At 41.9% G+C, this 18,559-nt stretch overlaps 2 protein-coding genes across 2 annotated transcripts; one reads left to right on the top strand and one right to left on the bottom strand.

Moving 5' to 3' along the window:
* LARP6 (La ribonucleoprotein domain family member 6) lies at positions 1–7,854 on the top strand. The gene is made up of 4 exons (XM_017827526.1): positions 1–218; positions 4,534–4,726; positions 5,830–6,892; positions 7,068–7,854. Exons 1-4 carry the CDS (start codon positions 16–18, stop codon positions 7,298–7,300), a joined length of 1,692 nt encoding a protein of 563 aa, XP_017683015.1. The 5' UTR covers positions 1–15; the 3' UTR covers positions 7,301–7,854.
* A 2,212-nt stretch (positions 7,855–10,066) lies between these two features.
* Positions 10,067–18,549, bottom strand: ADAL (adenosine deaminase like). The gene is made up of 10 exons (XM_017827527.1): positions 18,458–18,549; positions 16,843–16,973; positions 16,272–16,332; positions 15,459–15,546; positions 14,802–14,883; positions 13,974–14,100; positions 13,243–13,323; positions 12,487–12,625; positions 11,916–12,016; positions 10,067–10,963 (listed from the first exon to the last, which is right to left on the bottom strand). Exons 1-10 carry the CDS (start codon positions 18,509–18,511, stop codon positions 10,772–10,774), a joined length of 1,056 nt encoding a protein of 351 aa, XP_017683016.1. The 5' UTR covers positions 18,512–18,549; the 3' UTR covers positions 10,067–10,771.
* Between the last annotated feature and the right edge of the window lie 10 nt (positions 18,550–18,559).

The raw sequence follows: 18,559 nt of genomic DNA, 5'->3' as shown, positions 1-18,559 counted from the left end.
GGGCTGAGCCCGGCCATGGCCCAGCAGGAGCCGGCTGAGCTCGGGGCTGCGGCCGCCGGCCCGGAGCTGGCGGCGGGGAGCGGCCCCGTGCAGATCCGAGTGGCCGTCCAGGCAGCCGCGGAGGAGGAAGAGGACGAGGACGAGGAGGAGGAGAGGGGCGGCGGAGCGCTGTGCCCCAGCTGCAGCGAGGAGGACTCGGGGCGGTGCGGGCGCTCCAGGTGAGCCCCCGGGAAGGGGGTCCGGCGGCAGGGCAGGGGGTCCGGCGGCGCCCCGGGCGGGGCCGTGCGGGGCCGAGGAGCGGGGCCGAGGAGCGGGGCCGCCGCGGTCACCACGTAACGGAGCGGCCGCGGCTGATGCAACGCTGAGGGGGCGGGTGGGAGACGGGAACCCCCCCAGCGAGGAGACACCTGGGCGGGAGCTGCCCGGGAACCCATGGCTCTGCCCGGGAACCGCTGGCTCTGCCCGGGAACCGATGGCTCTGCCCGGGCTGCGGCCCCTCCGCCCCCCAGGGAGCTGCCGGGGCCGCGGCTTCCCCCTGCCACTTCACTGCCTTTTACAGAAAGGGTTTTGAGGATTAGTTGTTGTGCTGTGCTTTTTGGTTGTTTTTTTGGGTGGGTTTTTTTTTTTTTTTTGGTTGATTGGCTTTTATTGCATGGACTCGATATTTTATTATACAGACAGAGTTATCTCCTTAGATATTTAAGACATGGACAGACAGACCCGTGTTATGGCCTTGGAAACAAGCTGACTAGACACAAAATCAAGGCCATTAGGAATGCAGAAAAAACTGACACTTTATACTCTGCGTTTTACTGTTTGATAATGCCAGTAGTGCTGTCTGCACTCCGTAGTATGTTGTAGGAATTACTAGCGGTGCCTGAAATTGCTTTGATGCCTACCAGATTATCTTACTAGTAAAAGGCACATCCAGGATTTTTGTGCCAGAAAACTGCAGAGAGACAATGCTCGTTAGTTGTAGTTCATCTTATGATTTGTACTAACGTTGTACAGTAATGTACTGTACAGAGGCAGTAATAAATTGTCATGTAAAGATTTACATACAGTAGCAAGAAAACCAGTATTCTGTTTGTAGATCTATCGTTTCTAATTGATTCTCTAACTTCATATCCTAGCACTGACTCAGAATGAACTGCAGTGTATTATTTTAAATTACAGAGGGCTACTTGGGGAGGGGGAATTTTTTGCAGCTGCCAAAATTTTCAACTATATACTACAGAAACAGGAGTTGAACACAGCTAGGCACAATTAGGATGTTTAAGCTGAGTCTGCTTAGTTTTTCCACAATCATATACAACTATTATTTTTAAAAATATGTACAGCAGTCTACAGTGTTGCATTCCAATTACTGATTTCTTCGTTTTGGGAAATTCTTTACATTTGTTATCTGTGATAGTATTACTTGTGTAAGAGCTTCTAGCCCTGGCCTAGACTAGAAAAAAGGGTGGTTATTTTTTCAAGCTTTGAAACACAATAGCTACTCTTAAATGCCACTTATTTATATGATAGGAAATTATTTACAAGCATTTTGAAAATTATTAGTGATGGTCTAAAACTGCTGGGAATGAGCCATCTCATTCTCCAGCTGAAGCTAGCAGACAATTTGAATTTCCCCCCCCCTCAATTTTTAGGTTTTATAACTTATGAAATGAAAGCTGTTTCCCCAGTGGTCAAGCTTTGCAGTTCTTTGGGAAATCTCTGGGTATTTGTGACATACAGTCCTCAGTCTTTTAGCTGCCAGGTGCTTCAGAACCATCTCCAGACTGTTGAAAATAAACAGGTAGTTCTCATGTGCATGAAGTAAAGCTATTTCTACTCAAGTTTATTTTGGATGAATGTGAGTTTGAAAGGTCAATGTTGTTATGATGTTGTCAGTCTAAAAGATAATGTTTCACAACAGAAATTAAAATGAATGATTGCTGCAGCCACACGTTCCATTAGGAGGCACCAAGTATTGTATCCACTTTTTTGTTAACAGACTTGCACTGCCTTGGAGAGATTGTACTTTTGGAACTCATAAATTAGATTACCACATACTGCTTATTAATACAATACTTTATTCATTTGGGACTCAGCTAAAACTTTTCAAAAGGCTAGACACTATCCAAACAAGTTAATATACTGTTTGTGAGTCTTGATATTTAAAACTCCAAATCTGCTCTCTATGTAGATATGTTTTCTTGTGTGACTAATGGCCAGATGAGTCACCAGGTTAAAAGATTGTTTTTGTCTGTTTTGATAAGCATATTAAAGAAATAAGATTGTGAATAACTACTAGGGTTTGGTTTATTCTCAGTGTCAACTGGGACTGATTTATCATCTACTTTTGTAGTACAGTTGATACCCTAGAGGTACTACCAGTTGATCACTACTATGAATTAATATGGAGCTAGTTACAAATTTCTGCATCTGCTGTAGGTGGCATTTCCATACAGCACTTAGCGAGGGCTGTTGAAAGAGCCCATGGGATTTTGTAAAAGCTGAGCTGTCTGCCAAATACTATCATGTATAGGTCAGGCTGTGACCAATATGTGAGAGGTGAAATGAGGCCTGTTTTGCTCTGATTCAGTGTGTTGCAAACAACACTAGTCATTGCAAACATGCAGTTCATTTTTATTGTTTTCTAAGGCATGATGCCCCTTTTTGTTTCCATCCAAACACCTACAAATGTCTGTGCTAATATATTCTCTAAAACAGCCCCATCCTGAACTGAAGGTAAGCTTTTCCTAGCAGAGTGTGGATATGCAAAAAGGCTGAAATGTTCCAAGTTTCTTGTGTTGACACTAATTCTGAATTGCTAATGAATGAAGAATGAGTAGTGGGGTAAGGGAATATCAGTAATGAAAAATAAACAGCACTGGTGTTTTCTTCCTTCTGAAACCAGCACCCACAGCTGGTCATCGAATATTTTTTACCATCCTAATCATAACTTCATCTATTATCCTCTACTTCTGGCATTGCCAAGTAAATTCTTTTTCTTGCTCTCTCACCCTTCCTTTGAACTGTACCCCATTAATGACTAGGGAGATTTTAGCAGTGGGACTTCTCGGATCATACAAGTATCCACATACGTGCCATGATGTCATCATGGCTAGGCTTCGGGAACGAACATTTGGGAAGGGCTCTACCCCTAGAAGAGCCATGAGAAGTAAATGGACTGGAAGCTTCAAACAGCCAGGTCCCAGAGAACTGCTGTAGCCCTCACAGGTGGGGGTATGGTCCCTGTGCAGAGCCCACTGACCTAAACATGACCTTCAGACATAAAACGAGCATCTGCCGAGGCAGTGCTGCGCTCACAGCCTCCAGTTCATCTCCAGGACAGAGCTGCCTCAAGGCAGGGTGACTCAGCAAGGCTGCATCCTCCCTGCCAGATCAGCCTCAGGGGACTCCAGTGTGATGCCTGCTCCCTTTCATAGTGATTTCACAAGCTCTGCAAAAGCCATTTAAGAAAATTTTGGGCAAATGCATGGCTCCTCCTTTTTTGTTGGTGAGGTATGTGGGAGACCGAAGTAACACATGATTTATAGGATCTAAGGTACTTAGTGGGTGATTTTATTTTTTTAACAGAAACTTTCATGATGGTGCCATAACAAAAATGGACTGCTAACAGCTTAAAAAATTAGTCTGGCTTAAGACGGGCTTGTGCATTACAGTCACCTGTGGCTGAGCCGTTTGCCTCAATTCTAGATGGAAATGAGCATTTAAATTGCTATTTCAGCAACAAACATGTGCTGTAACTGTGTGTGGCAAGGAGTTCATCTTGAACCCATGGTTGCAGTATCTCTTTTGGGATAGGATGCCCAGTAGTGCTCCATTTTGCACAGATACCTAGTCAGTATGATGGGAAGGAGAGAAAAAATGAGAATGACTTCCTGAGATACATGAGCCGCTACCACACTTACATACAAAAGCCCTTATGGAAAACTGCTGGTTATGTTACTCTGTCACTCTGGAAGTGACCTGTTGAAAGTGCAACACTCCTGTCAGTCCTGCTTACTCTTTGGATTCCTGCTCCTGCATTCATGCAGGTAAAAGGCTTGAGAAATCATGACTGCATCACGTTGGGATATTCATCCTCAGACACGTGAGCCAGGAAGCACATAAAGGTCAAGCCTATGTTTAATAGCTTCCTACTAAAAAATAAAACATTGTCACTGGAGGAGCTTTGTATGGTACCACGTACCTGTGCACCTTCATTTCGTGTTTTGGTGGAGGATTTGAGTTGGCAGAGTGTTTTCAACAGGTTAGTGTGTATGTCTGCTTATTCTGCACTGAGATCAGCCTTGGGGATGAGCTCAGGAACTTGACTCCTTATGCTGACTGAAAAGCTTCCTCCTCTGAGCTGGCCAGCTGTCCCAGATGGATGGGTGGTAACTGTTCAGTGCCCACATATAAAGTAAGTTGGAAGCAGCAATACCAATGGGTAAAGTGGTCATGTCTTTTCATTTTGAAAGACTATTTGAATCCACTAATATAAGATGATCTGTTGATAAAAATGATTTAATTATTTTCCAGTGGTGGGGAAAATGATGACGACTCTGAGCAGAACTGGAAACCACCAGAAAATGACCTGATCCAGAAATTAATAGCACAGATTGAATATTACTTCTCAGATGAGAACCTTGAGAAAGACGCCTTCCTCCTGAAACATGTGAGAAGAAACAAGATGGGCTATGTCAGTGTTAAACTCCTCACTTCTTTTAAGAAGGTAAGCTAACTTTTTAAGACTTCAAGTGCCTCATGTAAGCCTGATGCATCTAAAAACATTAAGAGAGATGAAAATTACATTTTATAGAGGTGATTTTACAGTCTCTATCTGCCTCTCTAAGGGGTTGATTTTGTTTTGCTGCGATGGTTAGGTTTGTTCTCATCTAGAACTTTAATAGCTGAACTCCTTCATGATTGGCTAGGGAAGTCATAGGCTTAAAAACATGTATGCTTTTAAATTATCATTCTGGGAGAGAGGAGGACATAGCACCTGGGACATCAGATAAAATGATTTTTTTATGTCAACTATGCATGAGCAGCTGAGTAATCCTGGTAAAGTTGTATTCCTGTCTCTGAGAAGGGATGGTGAATCTGATCTTTGCAGTTGTATGAAGATCCAAAAATTAAGAGTAGTATAAAGTAACTGATAACTGAAGTCACTTAAAGGTGAGATGAGTTCTATTATTTTTCCTTAAATTAGGAACACCAATGTAAATATGTGTATGTAACCAATTTCTAAAATTGCAACAGAAATACTTCGTCAAGATTCTACACCTAACAGTTTGCAGAGTTTTTCAGTCTAGAAGCTGAGGCACTCCTGGCTTCTTCAGACCACTTCAAACAGATTATATTGGTGACAGATAAACCACTTAAAGGAAATGGAGAAGTTTGGGGGTTTTTTTAAGCCGAGAGTTTTGAGGGAGGAAAAACAGTTCAAGACAATGAAGTCCTAAACTTGACAAAACTTCTTGTTTGGCAAATTTAACGAAATAAACCTGCCAGAAGAACACACATTCTGATCGTGGTTCAGACCTACATGTGGAATGACCAAGCATCCCTTGAGCAGGCTTTCAGATACAGTAACGATTTCCAGTTTGAGCTTTAGTGTCAGTTCCTGTTTCCATTAGATTCAACAGGCCATGAGCTTTACAGGAGCTCACTGAGGCCCATTAGAGCAGGAAAACGGTTTACTTTTTCACCAAGTCTGCTACATGAAACTTAAATCCCTCTTTCTGTTTGCACACTGCATCTGCCTTAAAATTCTGTAATCAAACCCGAGTGGGTTTGATCAGTTGTGGTGTTTAACCTGTGTCTGTCTCCAAGGTGAAACACCTGACCCGTGACTGGAGAACCACGGCCTACGCACTGAAGTACTCGGGCACTCTTGAGCTCAACGGTGACAACAAAAAGGTTCGAAGGAAGACTCCAGTTCCACTGTTTCCAAGTGAAAACGTCCCTACCAGGATGCTGCTGGTGTATGACATCCACATGATTTCTGAGCTGCAGGCTCTCAATAAGCAAGAAAACGGATGCATGCAAGAAAGGATAATGGAGCATCTCCTCAAAGCCTTTGTAACTTTTGGTGTCATTTCATCAGTTCGTATTCTCAAGCCTGGCAGGGACCTACCACCTGATATCAGGAGGGTCAGCAACCGGTACACCCAGCTGGGAACTCAGGAATGTGCAATTATAGAATTTGAAGAAGTAGATGCTGCCATACGTGCTCATGATTCAATGTGCACCGAAAAGAGAGAGACTGGCATGAAAGTTGTCCTCATAGGAATGAAACCGCCAAAGAAAAAAGTTCCCAAAGACAAGAACCACGATGAAGATTCCAGCAAGAGTCTTAAGAAGACTCGATCCCTTAATAAGAGAGTGGAGGAACTTCAGTTTGTTGGTGATGAATCTTCGGCAAACAGCTCTTCTGACCCAGAGAGCAATCCCACATCCCCACTGTCAGGGCGCAAACGTACTGCAGCAAACACTGCGAGTAATTTGAGCCCCATCATTCATCCAAATAACCATTTGAGTCCTAATGTGTCACCCAGATCAAGTCCTTGGAACAGTCCATCTTCACTGAGGAAAGTAACAAAAAAATCTCCGCTGGCTGAAGACAGTAAACTTAACCCAAGCACCAGCCCTGAAATTCCACGGAAGTGTACAGATTATTCCTCGGATAGCAGCATCACCCCTTCTGGGAGCCCCTGGGTACAAAGAAGGAAAGCCCAAACTCTCACACAAGAGAAGAGTTCCAGCAGCAGTCCCATGTTGGTTAGGAAAATACAAAATGCAGACGGTCTCCCTGTAGGGGTACTGAGGCTGCCTAAAGGTCCTGATGGCACCAAGGGATTCCACAATGGCTGTGAAAGAAGGAAGGCTATGAAGAGTGAATAAACTCTTCTTTAAAAACAGGCTCACAAGTCAGCCAACTGCTGGTTGGTGACCAAGCCTGGTGAAAAATTGTCACTTCAGTGACTGAGTTAAGTCAGTATTTAATTTTACAAGCTTTTGTATTCATATAGAAACTTTATCATTTGTATATTTGGATATTTTCTCCACAGAACATGTGAGGTTGGAAGGCATCTCTGGAGATTGCCCAGTCCACCTCCTTGTCTCAAGCTACAAGAAGTCACTGAGCAGTTTGAGCATCTGTGAAGACAGAGACTTCCCTGCCTGTTCGGGTGATATGTTTCCATGTACAACCACAAAAGTGTTTCTTTACATTCAGGTGCAATTTCTATGTTCCAGTTTGTGCCCCTTTTCCCGTTACTGGGTATTGCTGAGAAGGGCCTAGTTCCGTGTTCTTTACTGCTTCCCATCAGGTGTTTAAAAACACTGATGAGATCTGGCCCCAGAGCCCTCTCCTCTCCAGTCTGACCTGCTCTCTAGGCCTCACAGGATGGACGTGCCAGCCTTTTAATCAGCTGAATCGCTTCGCTAGTGCACTGCCCTTACCTGCATCCATTCCTTTAATGTATTATTTTGAAATGCCTAAACATCCAAACAGACCTATAAATCATTCATGTACTACATCACTTGCAGAGTTGGGATCCTGAAGAGCAGTGTGTAAATACTTACAGTTTAGTGGCTGCATTATGAGAAGGGTGGTATGTTACCAGTCTCATCATAAGGAGCTGAGGTTTTGAAGACTTTCTGTGTTTGCCTCAAAAGGAACTGAGAAAGTTACACCACAGCGAGCAGTTGTTCTCATGTACATTGCCAAAGCAGTATTTTTTAGTAGGACCAGTGTGTATTTTCATGTGATGTGAGTAAAGACTGAGCATTGGAGACTGCTCTGTAAGTGTTCTCTCATATAATCAGATGGAAATAAACAAAAATATTAACTCAGTCTAGATCTATTTTGTTTACTTTAAAAATAAGTTGAGTGGCACCTGAATAGATAACTTAAACCTCATCTTATACCGTGTAATTCTAGTAGTAGTTACTCAAAATTTCCATTGTATTCAAGGAAAAAAAGTCCTCTCCCCCACTACTGATGGTTAATTGTGTGGTGATGCTTCACTGTGACTGTGTGTCACAGTCATTTTTATATAATATTATAAACTAAACAGTGGTCACTGCTAACTTGGGATTTAACAAGCAGGCTCAGCAAGAAGTGTTAAAATTAACTATAATCCTACCTGAAACCAAAGAAAGAAACTGCAGTTTTACTTAAAATTTTAAGTTAAACTCTGGAAAACTAGCCCAGAGACAGTAAGAGGGTTTCAGGTTCTAAGGAACAGCTTGGGAACTGTGCATGACAAAGGTCTCATCAGATGGTGATTCTTCATTCCAAAAGTCCACATCCTGTCCAGTTTCCTAAGCATAACACTTCTGCACTGTAAATAACCTCAGTAACAGTGAGAGTCGTATGTACAGGAATCCTGATTCTGATTCTTCAGCCACCCACATACATTCCTGGTTCTTTTACTGCACACAAATGGAATCCTCCAAGTTACCTCCTGACTCCCATTACCAAGACATTATAAATACTACTGAACACAAAGTGGTGTTTTTTTAAATCACCAGCACACCTGCAAATATCTGAGTGACAAGGTAAATCTTCAGAAGAGGGATTCCAGAACTCCAGATTACATACAACTGCACTGGTTCAGTCCAAATGCTTGTGTCATGAATAATCAGGGAAGTTGGTTGTTTTTAATTATGAAACTGTGCAGCATCCATGTGCCATGGTGTACCAAACTATCTGGGGGCAGCACTACAGCTGATGGAAGGCAGTATCGTGAAGACACACAGAAGTAAATCAAATGGAAATATTGGGAATTATATGTAATAATCCATGTTGTTAAAAAGTCTGTAAGACATTGCATACTTGCAGAAAAACAAGGAAGTTGAAAATATCAGCATATACCTGGGCTATGCTCTTGGAATTAACACTTCTACATGTCACATTCCACATGACAACCTTAAAAATCCAATTTACTTCCATATAACACCAACAGTTTGGAACTAAAAGTCTCGGACACTAATGATGAGTCTTATTTTGCTTTAGAAAATTTTACACGTGATACAATGAACACTGAGGATGACTCCTTAGTAAATAAATAAGTCTACAGTTTTTCTTCAATAATAAAGCAAATACTGTGTTACTGAAGAGTTATTAGAAGGCCATGAGCTATGAAATACTTTAAACTTATATGAGAATGCCATCTTATTTGAGATGATTAACATATACTTAACTATAAAATTCCAGAAAGCTGCTCCACCTGTCTTTAGAGAGCTTTCAATAAGAAAGAAAAAAATACACTTATCATGGTAATTATTTTTGCTAACAGAAAATACAGACAAACGTGATCAAACAGCAACTGATAAGGTGACCAGTGAAACTACTTGGAAAGTAATTTAAAGTACTGCTTATAGAGAAAAAGTCAACATATGGTCTTATTCTGGTTCAGATAATATATAAACCCATAGCTCTGCTCCACATAATTTCCCTGCATCTCCAAAAGGGAGATGTTTTCTGCTTGGAAAACATTCTGTGGAAACCTCCAGTAGACACACAGACATACCAACTTCTTTGCTATCCTCCTCCCCAGCCTTATTGCCACTTAGGAGCCAGAGCTATGTTATGCTGACTGTATTATGAACAGCTTTTGTATCATTAGACACACATTCAATATTCCTCATGGAGCCCAGAACGTTTGATGTTTAATGAATCAATGTAAAAGGACTGTAGGTAGGAAACACCTTCTCTCCAGGTACTTCCTGCACTAGCCAGCAGTGCCCAGTGTTGGATACTGCTGCATGTGCATGTTCAGAGACATTCTGAACCCTCAGCACCCAAACACACGCCAAGTGCACAGAGAGGGCACAGTGAACCCTGTGGCTGCCCGAGGCAGGGAGCCCTGGCTGCAGTTTTGTGGCTGGCAGGCAGCTCGTCTGCTCCAGGGACTCGCCCCCAGGGAATCCTGCTTCTCTTCTGCAGAGCTCAAACACTCACATCCACGCCTCACATCCACGCCTCACATCCACGCCTCACATCCACGCCTCACATCCACGCCTCACATCCACGCCTCGAAGGGGTGCTTTCAAAAACACGGAGGTTGAAGATATTTTTATTGCCTTTTTTTTTTTCTTTACACAACAAACAGCAACTCTAAAAAGCATTTTAAGAACGAGACCACTTTGCACAAGTAGCTCAGGTACCGAAGGCGTTCACGATTCTCAACTGCCTGAACACCACCATGTGCCACACAGTCCACAGCAGCCTTCAGTCATACATGTACAGCAATAAAAACAGAGAAAATATTAAATTCCTTTGGGACAAATATTTCATTCTCCCTGAGTTTGTTTCTGTCTTCACATTCAACCAACTGCTCAAAACCTGAAAACAGTACAACCCCCAGATATACACACCACACATCCAAACTGCTTGGGGAAACGCTGCCAACAGAGACACTTGAAACACCAACAGCTGTGCCTTCATTTTGTTCCAGCTCTCAAATATTGATATTATAATGACATATTTCAACTAAGTATTTTTTTAAAATGTCATATCAGCTGACAAGAAACAACGTGACAATGCATTTGGAGTTTTGGTCACTGGTTGAGAGCCACTCCCAACTATAAAAGAACATTTACTTCTGTCCCCACCAACAACGGATACATTCCCATCATCTTCATTTTGCACAAGCAGTTTATGGCTGGGTTTATAACCCTGAAGTCTGAAAAAAGCTGGGGACTTCAGTAAAAAATGCTTATTAACTCACCTACTACACCCGAGCTGTTTAGAACAACAGTCTGATTAATCAAACAGAGCTGGCTTCAGTTTGCACCATTGTTCCCTGAGCTTGGATTTCACTGCATTTGGAGCAAAAATATAGTTGATTGACTCATAGGAAAGATCCCACATCTGTGATCGAGTCAAATTAAATGTTTTTGCAACCAGCTCATATTCTTGTGATAGTTCGGTTGCAAAGACGCCTTTATCATCAGTCTGGAGTTACAGTGAAAGAAAAGAAAAAAAAAGGTTAAATTAGTTCCTCTACATGAAAAGAAGTCTTTTTCTATACATACAAACCAGTTTTATCTTCCCATCTCACATTTTATTCCACGGTTCTTTCATCCGTGCATAATTATTTCATCTCTATTTGCTCTATTTTCACTCAAAATGAATTAACTATTCAAACATAAACAAAAACTTCTTAAAATGACGGCATAATTTATCAAGAAAATAGGATTCCCTACTAAAATTGCTAGAAAGATGGCTATCAAATGCTGCATACATTCAAGCTATGTGCAGGTCTCCTTATTCCTCTTTTCCCTTTCCTTAGATCTGGGAACTAGAGCATACTCTGTGTTCCACATCTTCAAGGAAGAAACTCTCTGACCCTTTAGACAATAAAGGATTGAGGCTTATTTTAAACATAAGCACAATGCTATTATATTTTTATACACACACTTGAACAATGCTACAGATTATGGGGGTTAAACCAATAGGATGATAGTAAAATCCCGCAGCACAAGTACTTGGCACCTCAGTGTTTAAGGACTTTAACGAGCTGTGAAGAGAACACAAGAACTCTCACCCAACACAGTGGACCCCCTGGTACACACAAGTGTTATGTGCAAGCACTGGACCCTGTGTTTTAGGAGAAACCTGTCAGTATGCAAACAGCTATGAAGGTCATTGCACGTATAGCTGATCATCTTATCCACACAGAAAAACAAGACCTGGCTTTACAACAGAACCAAGAGAAGTACTATCAATTCCCATTTGTATTACCAGCATTTCTCAAACTGAACATTCTGATTTCCTCAAAGTGAATGATTTGCTACAAGGTCAGAAACTGTAAGTCAGCTCCGATCCATTAAAGGAGAAACGCTTCTCCAACTTCACATTAGTTTGGCTCTTTGCCTAAATACATGGTTAAAATCAAAAAACTTACACAGAGCACTGCGGGATGGCCCATGCTGTACCAGTATCCAAAATGGTGTTTGTCACAGGAAGGCACCGTCTGAGATTTTATGTTTGATGTCATGCAAAGTTCTATGGAAGAAAAAAAAAAAGAAATTAGGATATATATCAAAATGAGAGACATGTTTTTGACATGTTAATTGACTTATTTCTGTTCCTGAATAAAAATTAAAGTCAGCTACTGTTGTTTCCTCTATTTTCTAACTGCTTCTTTGGTAACTTCTTCTGAGGAAAGTTTAGTAATCAATTTCTACAGGGTACAAAATTTGGGAGCTTGCAGACCAGATACAGAATCACCACAGTCTTGCACAGTAACTGTAAGTTATAATTCAGTTTTGTTTTCATCTGAGACATCAATTGTCTGCTGCCACAAACACATCAAAAATCCCCAAAGCATTATGAGTGTACCTTGAGGGCAATTCCCACTGCCATGTTTGCCTAAGCCACGTCTGGTCCAAGACAAACTGGAGTCCCTGGATCAGCAGTCCATGTGCCATTCTGAAATCTAGAGACTGAGCCATTGTAAATATTTTTTTCCTTACCAATTGGTATCCGGTTCTGTCGAACAATTGACACTAACTCTTCTGAACCTGCTGCTGTGGAGTTGAGAAATGTTCCATGTCCAATTCTGTCAGGAGGCAGGCCCAGGAGAATTTTGGTCTCCTCTTCCTTATTAGGAATCTAGAGGGGAAATATTTTACATTCTGTCAAGGCAGTGTAAAGCAGCATATTAAATAATTGCAGTGGACTTCCAGTTCTTTTTTTACAGCATCTCTTATCCAAAAGAAAGTGTTAGTGAAATAGGAACAAGTATAAATAGGCCTGTGACATCCTATGTCCGGCTTAATTTCCTGAAAAAAATAAAACTATCTTCAGGATTTATCAGATTTGTCAGAGTAAACTCCAGTCACCACTTCAGCAGATTGTATGGCAAAGCCCAACTCTCTACTAATACAAGCAAAGCTAACAGAGCTCACTACTCATGAAACTGCACAGATTTCATTATACAAGATTTACAGTAAAATACCAGGAAGAAAACAGTGGGTCTCTTAGAATGTTACTAATTTCAATTTCAACACCTAACCCCCCAATACAGCACAGGAAGCAATAATTTGACTGTTCTGATTCGCAACAGATTGTTGAAGATTTCTCCTTGTTTTCTTCTCTCTTGTCAAATGTCCCAAACCATTAATACTTTGGCCTGAGAAGTTCCAAACATACAAAAGGTGATTTAGTTTCATCAAGCTTTTCCTGAAGTGGGAATTACAGAGAGGCACGAAAATAAGGAAAACTTTTACCTCAGAAAGATGCAATGCCAGCTTTAGACCTGCTTTTTTTGCTTCTGAGAGTGGCTCCAAAAAATCCTGACCGTGTCCTGCCTGGAAGACAGAAACACATCACCGTTCTAGAGCTTATTTGACAAAACCCCCGCCATTGCCATAATTGAGAAACTACCAAAATACTTCATTCAAATACAGTTACATTGAATATTTCTCTTTTCCCATTACTTCACTTGGAATGAATGCAGGAAGGCACACAGCCTTCTGCCAACTCAGACAAACGAGGCAAACATCAGTAGCTCAGATGATGCCCATGACTTAAAGCCAACTGTCTTGATTTTTGATACCTTTTATACAGCTCCCACCCTGAGTTATTCCACAGCTGTCCTCAAACGGTTTTGCTTTCCAATTATGCAATAAGCATTTGGTGCAGCTAAGCAAAATTGAAACCAGTATCAACTTGCCTCCACCCAGCCAATCTGGCTGGGGCAACTCAGTTAGACACATACCAGACAAACACTGCTATTCAGTGGCTCTTTTCTCAGAGTCACATATTAATCTATGGTTTTTTTGTTAGAGTATTTGCCCCTTACAGCAACAGGGATTAACCTGGTAGCAAGACAACAATTCCAACTAGCAACAACATTGGGCAAAAACTTGTAGGAACAAAGCATGGTTAGAATTGCTTGCTCTTATGCCACAGTACATGTTTATCTTCAAGAACAGACCAAAATGAACCAAAAACTTACAGTGGGATCACCACTGAAGTCAAGTCCTACTACAACCCCATCACTGGAAAGCAGGAACTCTTCAGCAAGCTTAACAATCTCCTTAGCAACTGCTGGGCCATCTCTTCTGTTTATTGCTATTAACAACCTGGGAGAGAAATGCATGTATTAAATTATATATAAGCTGTAATATCAGGAGCTCAACAGATCTGATACCAACAAAAATGGCACTTCACATCCTCCATGGTTGAGTATAAAAACTATTTGTATAGGAAACTACTAAAAGGAATGAAGGTACCAAAGTGCAGGGGGACACAAATAGATAAATAGGTTGGCCTGTGACAGGCAATAGCACACATGAATGATGAGAATTCTTCAGCTTCCACAAAAAAATCTGGTAAGGGTTGCTGCTGAGACTCTAAGAGACAGGTGAGCAGACCACCTCCAAGCAGCCACTGACACCTTCTGAAACTTATCTACTGGTCAGGACCAGCTCTCCTTTACAGCAGGCTGCTTGTGCAGCTAATCAAGCAAAATCTCTGCAGTGAATCTAGGCTATAAAAAGGAACCTTTAATGCAAATTCCATGAAAAACACTGCTTTTCCTGAAAATCTTGCAGAGAATGGACAGGCATAAAGCTGAGAAGCTTTACATACAATTTCCTTCTCTAGCAGTAAAAAAGATAAAAATTCAGGTTCTCATATGTATTACCTGTTTCCACTCCATGTAATCTAGTCTAAAAACAACTTTCTCTCCTACACTGATGGCTTTTAAACCTCTCTGCAAACATGACCAAGCATCAGAATACACAGAACCTTGGAAAAGAGGTACTCCACATGGTTTATTTACCTTACATCTATATCCAAGCCTTCCTCTTGACACTGCTTTATACCCTCAAGTACAGTTTCAACATACATCCTTCTGGTCATACCTACAAACGCATACACACATTTGGAACAAACATATTTTAATTCATTTCATTATACTGCAGACTCAGCTCTCTAGCCTCCTTGATTTTACTCCACAGTCTTCTAATCCATATAATTCTAATTCTAGCTGCAAATATAGCTTTACTGTGAAGCATACATTTGAACTAAACCTCCTCCTAAGCACCTGGAGAATTGAAAACAACTTTGTGTGAACCACAGAGTCAAAACAGGACTTCTCTTACATGTTTGTATTAAACCGTATCTAAAACAAAGCAAAAAATAAAGTAATAAAAATAAAATAGGTCAGCTCTTAAAAATATTAGCAGACTCAGATGTCATAATCAAGCAAATAATAACCCAAACTCTTGGGTAGTAGAATTATAGCCAACACATTTTGTCCTCAAAAATCTAATGGTAAAGTAACACGCTTTTACATGGTTAAATCTTTGGTTTCATATTTAAAATATGTATTTTTTATTGAGCCAACTAAATTTGACTTTACTTGTTATTAACATAGTCTTTAACTAAGTTTTATAAGGCATCAAGCTTACAAATTGAAAACAAGAACAGACTGTACCTGTGGACTTTACTTCTCTTGGAGTGCTCCTCAATTCCAGATACTTGACACCATCATCAGCAAATTCTTTAATGACATCTTTAGTTATCTGATTAAGTAACAGTGTATTCAACATCAGGAAAGTAATGCTTATAATTGTTTATATTTTCCTTTAGAACTAGAAGACTCACTTATTGTTTGTTGTGAAACACTTGCAACATTGTCAGTCCCTGATGTGTTTTTAGTACCTTCCATTTCTGGGAATCCCACCCCACAGAGGGCACATTCCACTCCCTCAGGGAAACCGAGGACAGTTAGGAGGAATGAGAATTTCCTGGTCTGAACAGGGATCCCCCTCAGTGCAGTGTGGTGCAGTCACAAGGCCCTGCCCAGCTCTGCATCTCTATGTTTAACAGGCTCTCACAGGCCCTTCACAGGGGGCAAGAAGAGGACACCACACCACTGCCTGCTCCCTGCCTGGATCACACAGCAGCTCTCCTTGGCAGCTCTGTGACCTGAGGTGAACAAAGGGCAGTTGTTCTGTTGGTCTGGTACCTAATGAACCAAAGGAACAGGAATCTACAGTAAATCAAAACTCTGGTAACGAGCAACATGATGTTTTTAAGGCATTATCAGTCCAAGCACCTGAGCGGTTGTAACGATCACCATATTGAAAGTCCATTGCTTTAACAAAAATTAAGTGTAGAAGTTATATGAAATCCTGAGTTTCTAAATTAGTTTTACAATAATTATTCTGACCTCCAGTTGATGTTGCTACTGGGAACCCAGTGCTCTTAATCCAGCTTTTTTTAAATGAACTTTTATTTAACTTACCAGTAAAATATCTTCAGTCCTAGTGGTAACCTGATAGATGATCTGAAACATCTGAAAACATCTAAAATAAAAAGTTAAATGAACAAACATTGAATGAGTATTCCGAAAAAAAAAAATCTACCCTCTGAAAACACAAGCTCAGTAGGGTCAATTAACCAGCCTGCAGCTTGAAACAAAAAGACCATCTGAACAGCACTTTCTGATTTTAGATGCTAACAAAGCATTTGCAACAAAAGTTGTTGTTATTACTATTATCATAAAGCTTTTTGAAGTGCAAAGGAAAACATGAAGTTTCCAAAAAAAAGGAAACTCTGTGAGTCAATTTTCTCTGAAAAGCATATGGTGTAAGTAAAAAATTTCAATCCTTTAAAGATGGAATTAATTACATGAGATTTCCTTTTAGTCTGCAAGCACCTAAGAAGTTATTCTGTAGATACAAGTATCAAAAATATCTAACAATTACACTATGAAATTTGAAATTTATTTTCTGTAATCAGTGTATAAGGCCACACATTTCTCTGTTTTCAACTTAAAAAAACCCTCAGTAAATCACACACACGTGCATACTCACTCCTCTAAGGTTCTTTTCTTTCCTTTGTCAATCACAGTCATTCCATTCTGGATCTGAAGGTTTGGCTTCTGGGCCATGAGCTTCTTCATGGTGGCAGAACTGATACAGCCATTCAAATGAGCATGCAGTTCCTAGGGAAAAAAAATCCTATGGACTGTGAAAAAGATGGCTTCTGCATCTTGTTTGTACTGCTATTCTTGAACCCTACACCAATATTTCACTCCGAGAGGGAAAATAAAATAACAGTTATCTCTGTGTTTGGCTAATAATAATTTCCTCACGTTTTTGCAAGTTCAGCTGAGACTGCCCTGTTTGTTTGCTCTCCGTGGCTGCTGTTGGCACTGGTCTCCATGGAAGCACAGCTGGCTCAGGAAAGAGCTCTCCTGTCAGTTGCTGGAGTGGTGTGAGCCAAGGTGAGGAAGCTAACAGCCACCTCAGTATTAAATATACTAATGATTCAAGAACTCTCCCCATCTACTGCAAGTTAAATGTACATGTGCACCATTCAAAAACAGTTACAAGTGTATGTTCACTCACCTTTCTTTCGTTCATACTTTGAAGTTTCAACTCACACCAGAAGTGCAGCAAGATGCTGCCATGAACAGCAACTGCACTCCTTTGCCTGAGGCTTCTTTCTGCCTGCCTGTGGACAGCCTGACTTTGGGCTCCAAATCTATGATCCTCAGCTCCATTCTGCACTTCACCTTTGCTCCTTCTTACCTCCTCGCTCCTGACATACAGAACACTCCCTAGTGCCCTCCCAATCCATTCAAAAGGTATCTGCAAGGCATCTGCTTTGCTACCTACCCCTTCATCCCCCTGTACACATTCCTCTCACTAAGAAAAGAAAAACTGGAGAAATATCTCTTCATGTCTCTCACTGGAAAACATGTTGAAATTGTAACTCCAGCTAAGCACCAGGAGCTGTGGCTTCTTACTGCTTCAGGAAACCGAGCCAGATAACACAGTGCTGCGACTACCTTACATTTTTCACAGACTTACAATTGAAACACCTCACAGAATTCTCTCAGACGTTAACAATACACCCTGAAAAACGACTTACTTAAAAGGAGCACGGGAATACGAGGATGGTGTGGTCTGAGGCGGGTTTGATCGTGCAGGTTCTGCCCTGCAGGACATGCCATCGGCTTTTGCAAGCGCGGCACGGGAGCCCCGATAAATCCGCACGCACCCGCAGGCAAGGCTTGCACAGATATGCCCTAAGTAAGGCACACCCTTGGGACATGGAAAAAATAGCGTTATCTGAGCCAGACTTTTTAGGCCAGACTGGAGGGAAGAGGACAAAAAGATAAAACGAAGATCGCGCACAACTGATTTAGGTGGGATTAGTCGCTGAGGTCTGTAAACAAGCTGGACAGGGCAAACACACTTTCCTGTGGGGTGAAGGGCCTCAGAAAATGCGCGTTGGGGAAAAACCCCCGAGCCAGCAGCAGCAAGGGTCTGTCCGTGTCTGTGTGTCCGCCCGCCCGCCCGCAGCGTGGGTGCTCCGCCAGCCCCGGCCCCGCCGCCCCCCTCCCGCCCGAGCCCGGGGCCGGGGCCAGGCCCGAGGCCGCCGCAGGGAGGGCCCGGGACCGGCCGCCCCCCCGCCGCTCACCGCTTTGGGCAGCCGCCGGTAGAAGAGCAGCTCCCGGTCCCGCTCCGCCGCCATGGCCGCGCCTGTGCCGGCGGAGGGCGGGACATGCGGGGTCACGGCGGC

This window comes from Lepidothrix coronata, unplaced genomic scaffold (assembly GCF_001604755.1).
Source record: "Lepidothrix coronata isolate B3197 unplaced genomic scaffold, Lepidothrix_coronata-1.0 Scaffold140, whole genome shotgun sequence".
NCBI classification, from domain to species: domain Eukaryota; kingdom Metazoa; phylum Chordata; class Aves; order Passeriformes; family Pipridae; genus Lepidothrix; species Lepidothrix coronata.
The sequence above is the reverse complement of the archived record's forward strand: the minus strand, read 5'-3'. Positions and strand labels throughout refer to the sequence as shown.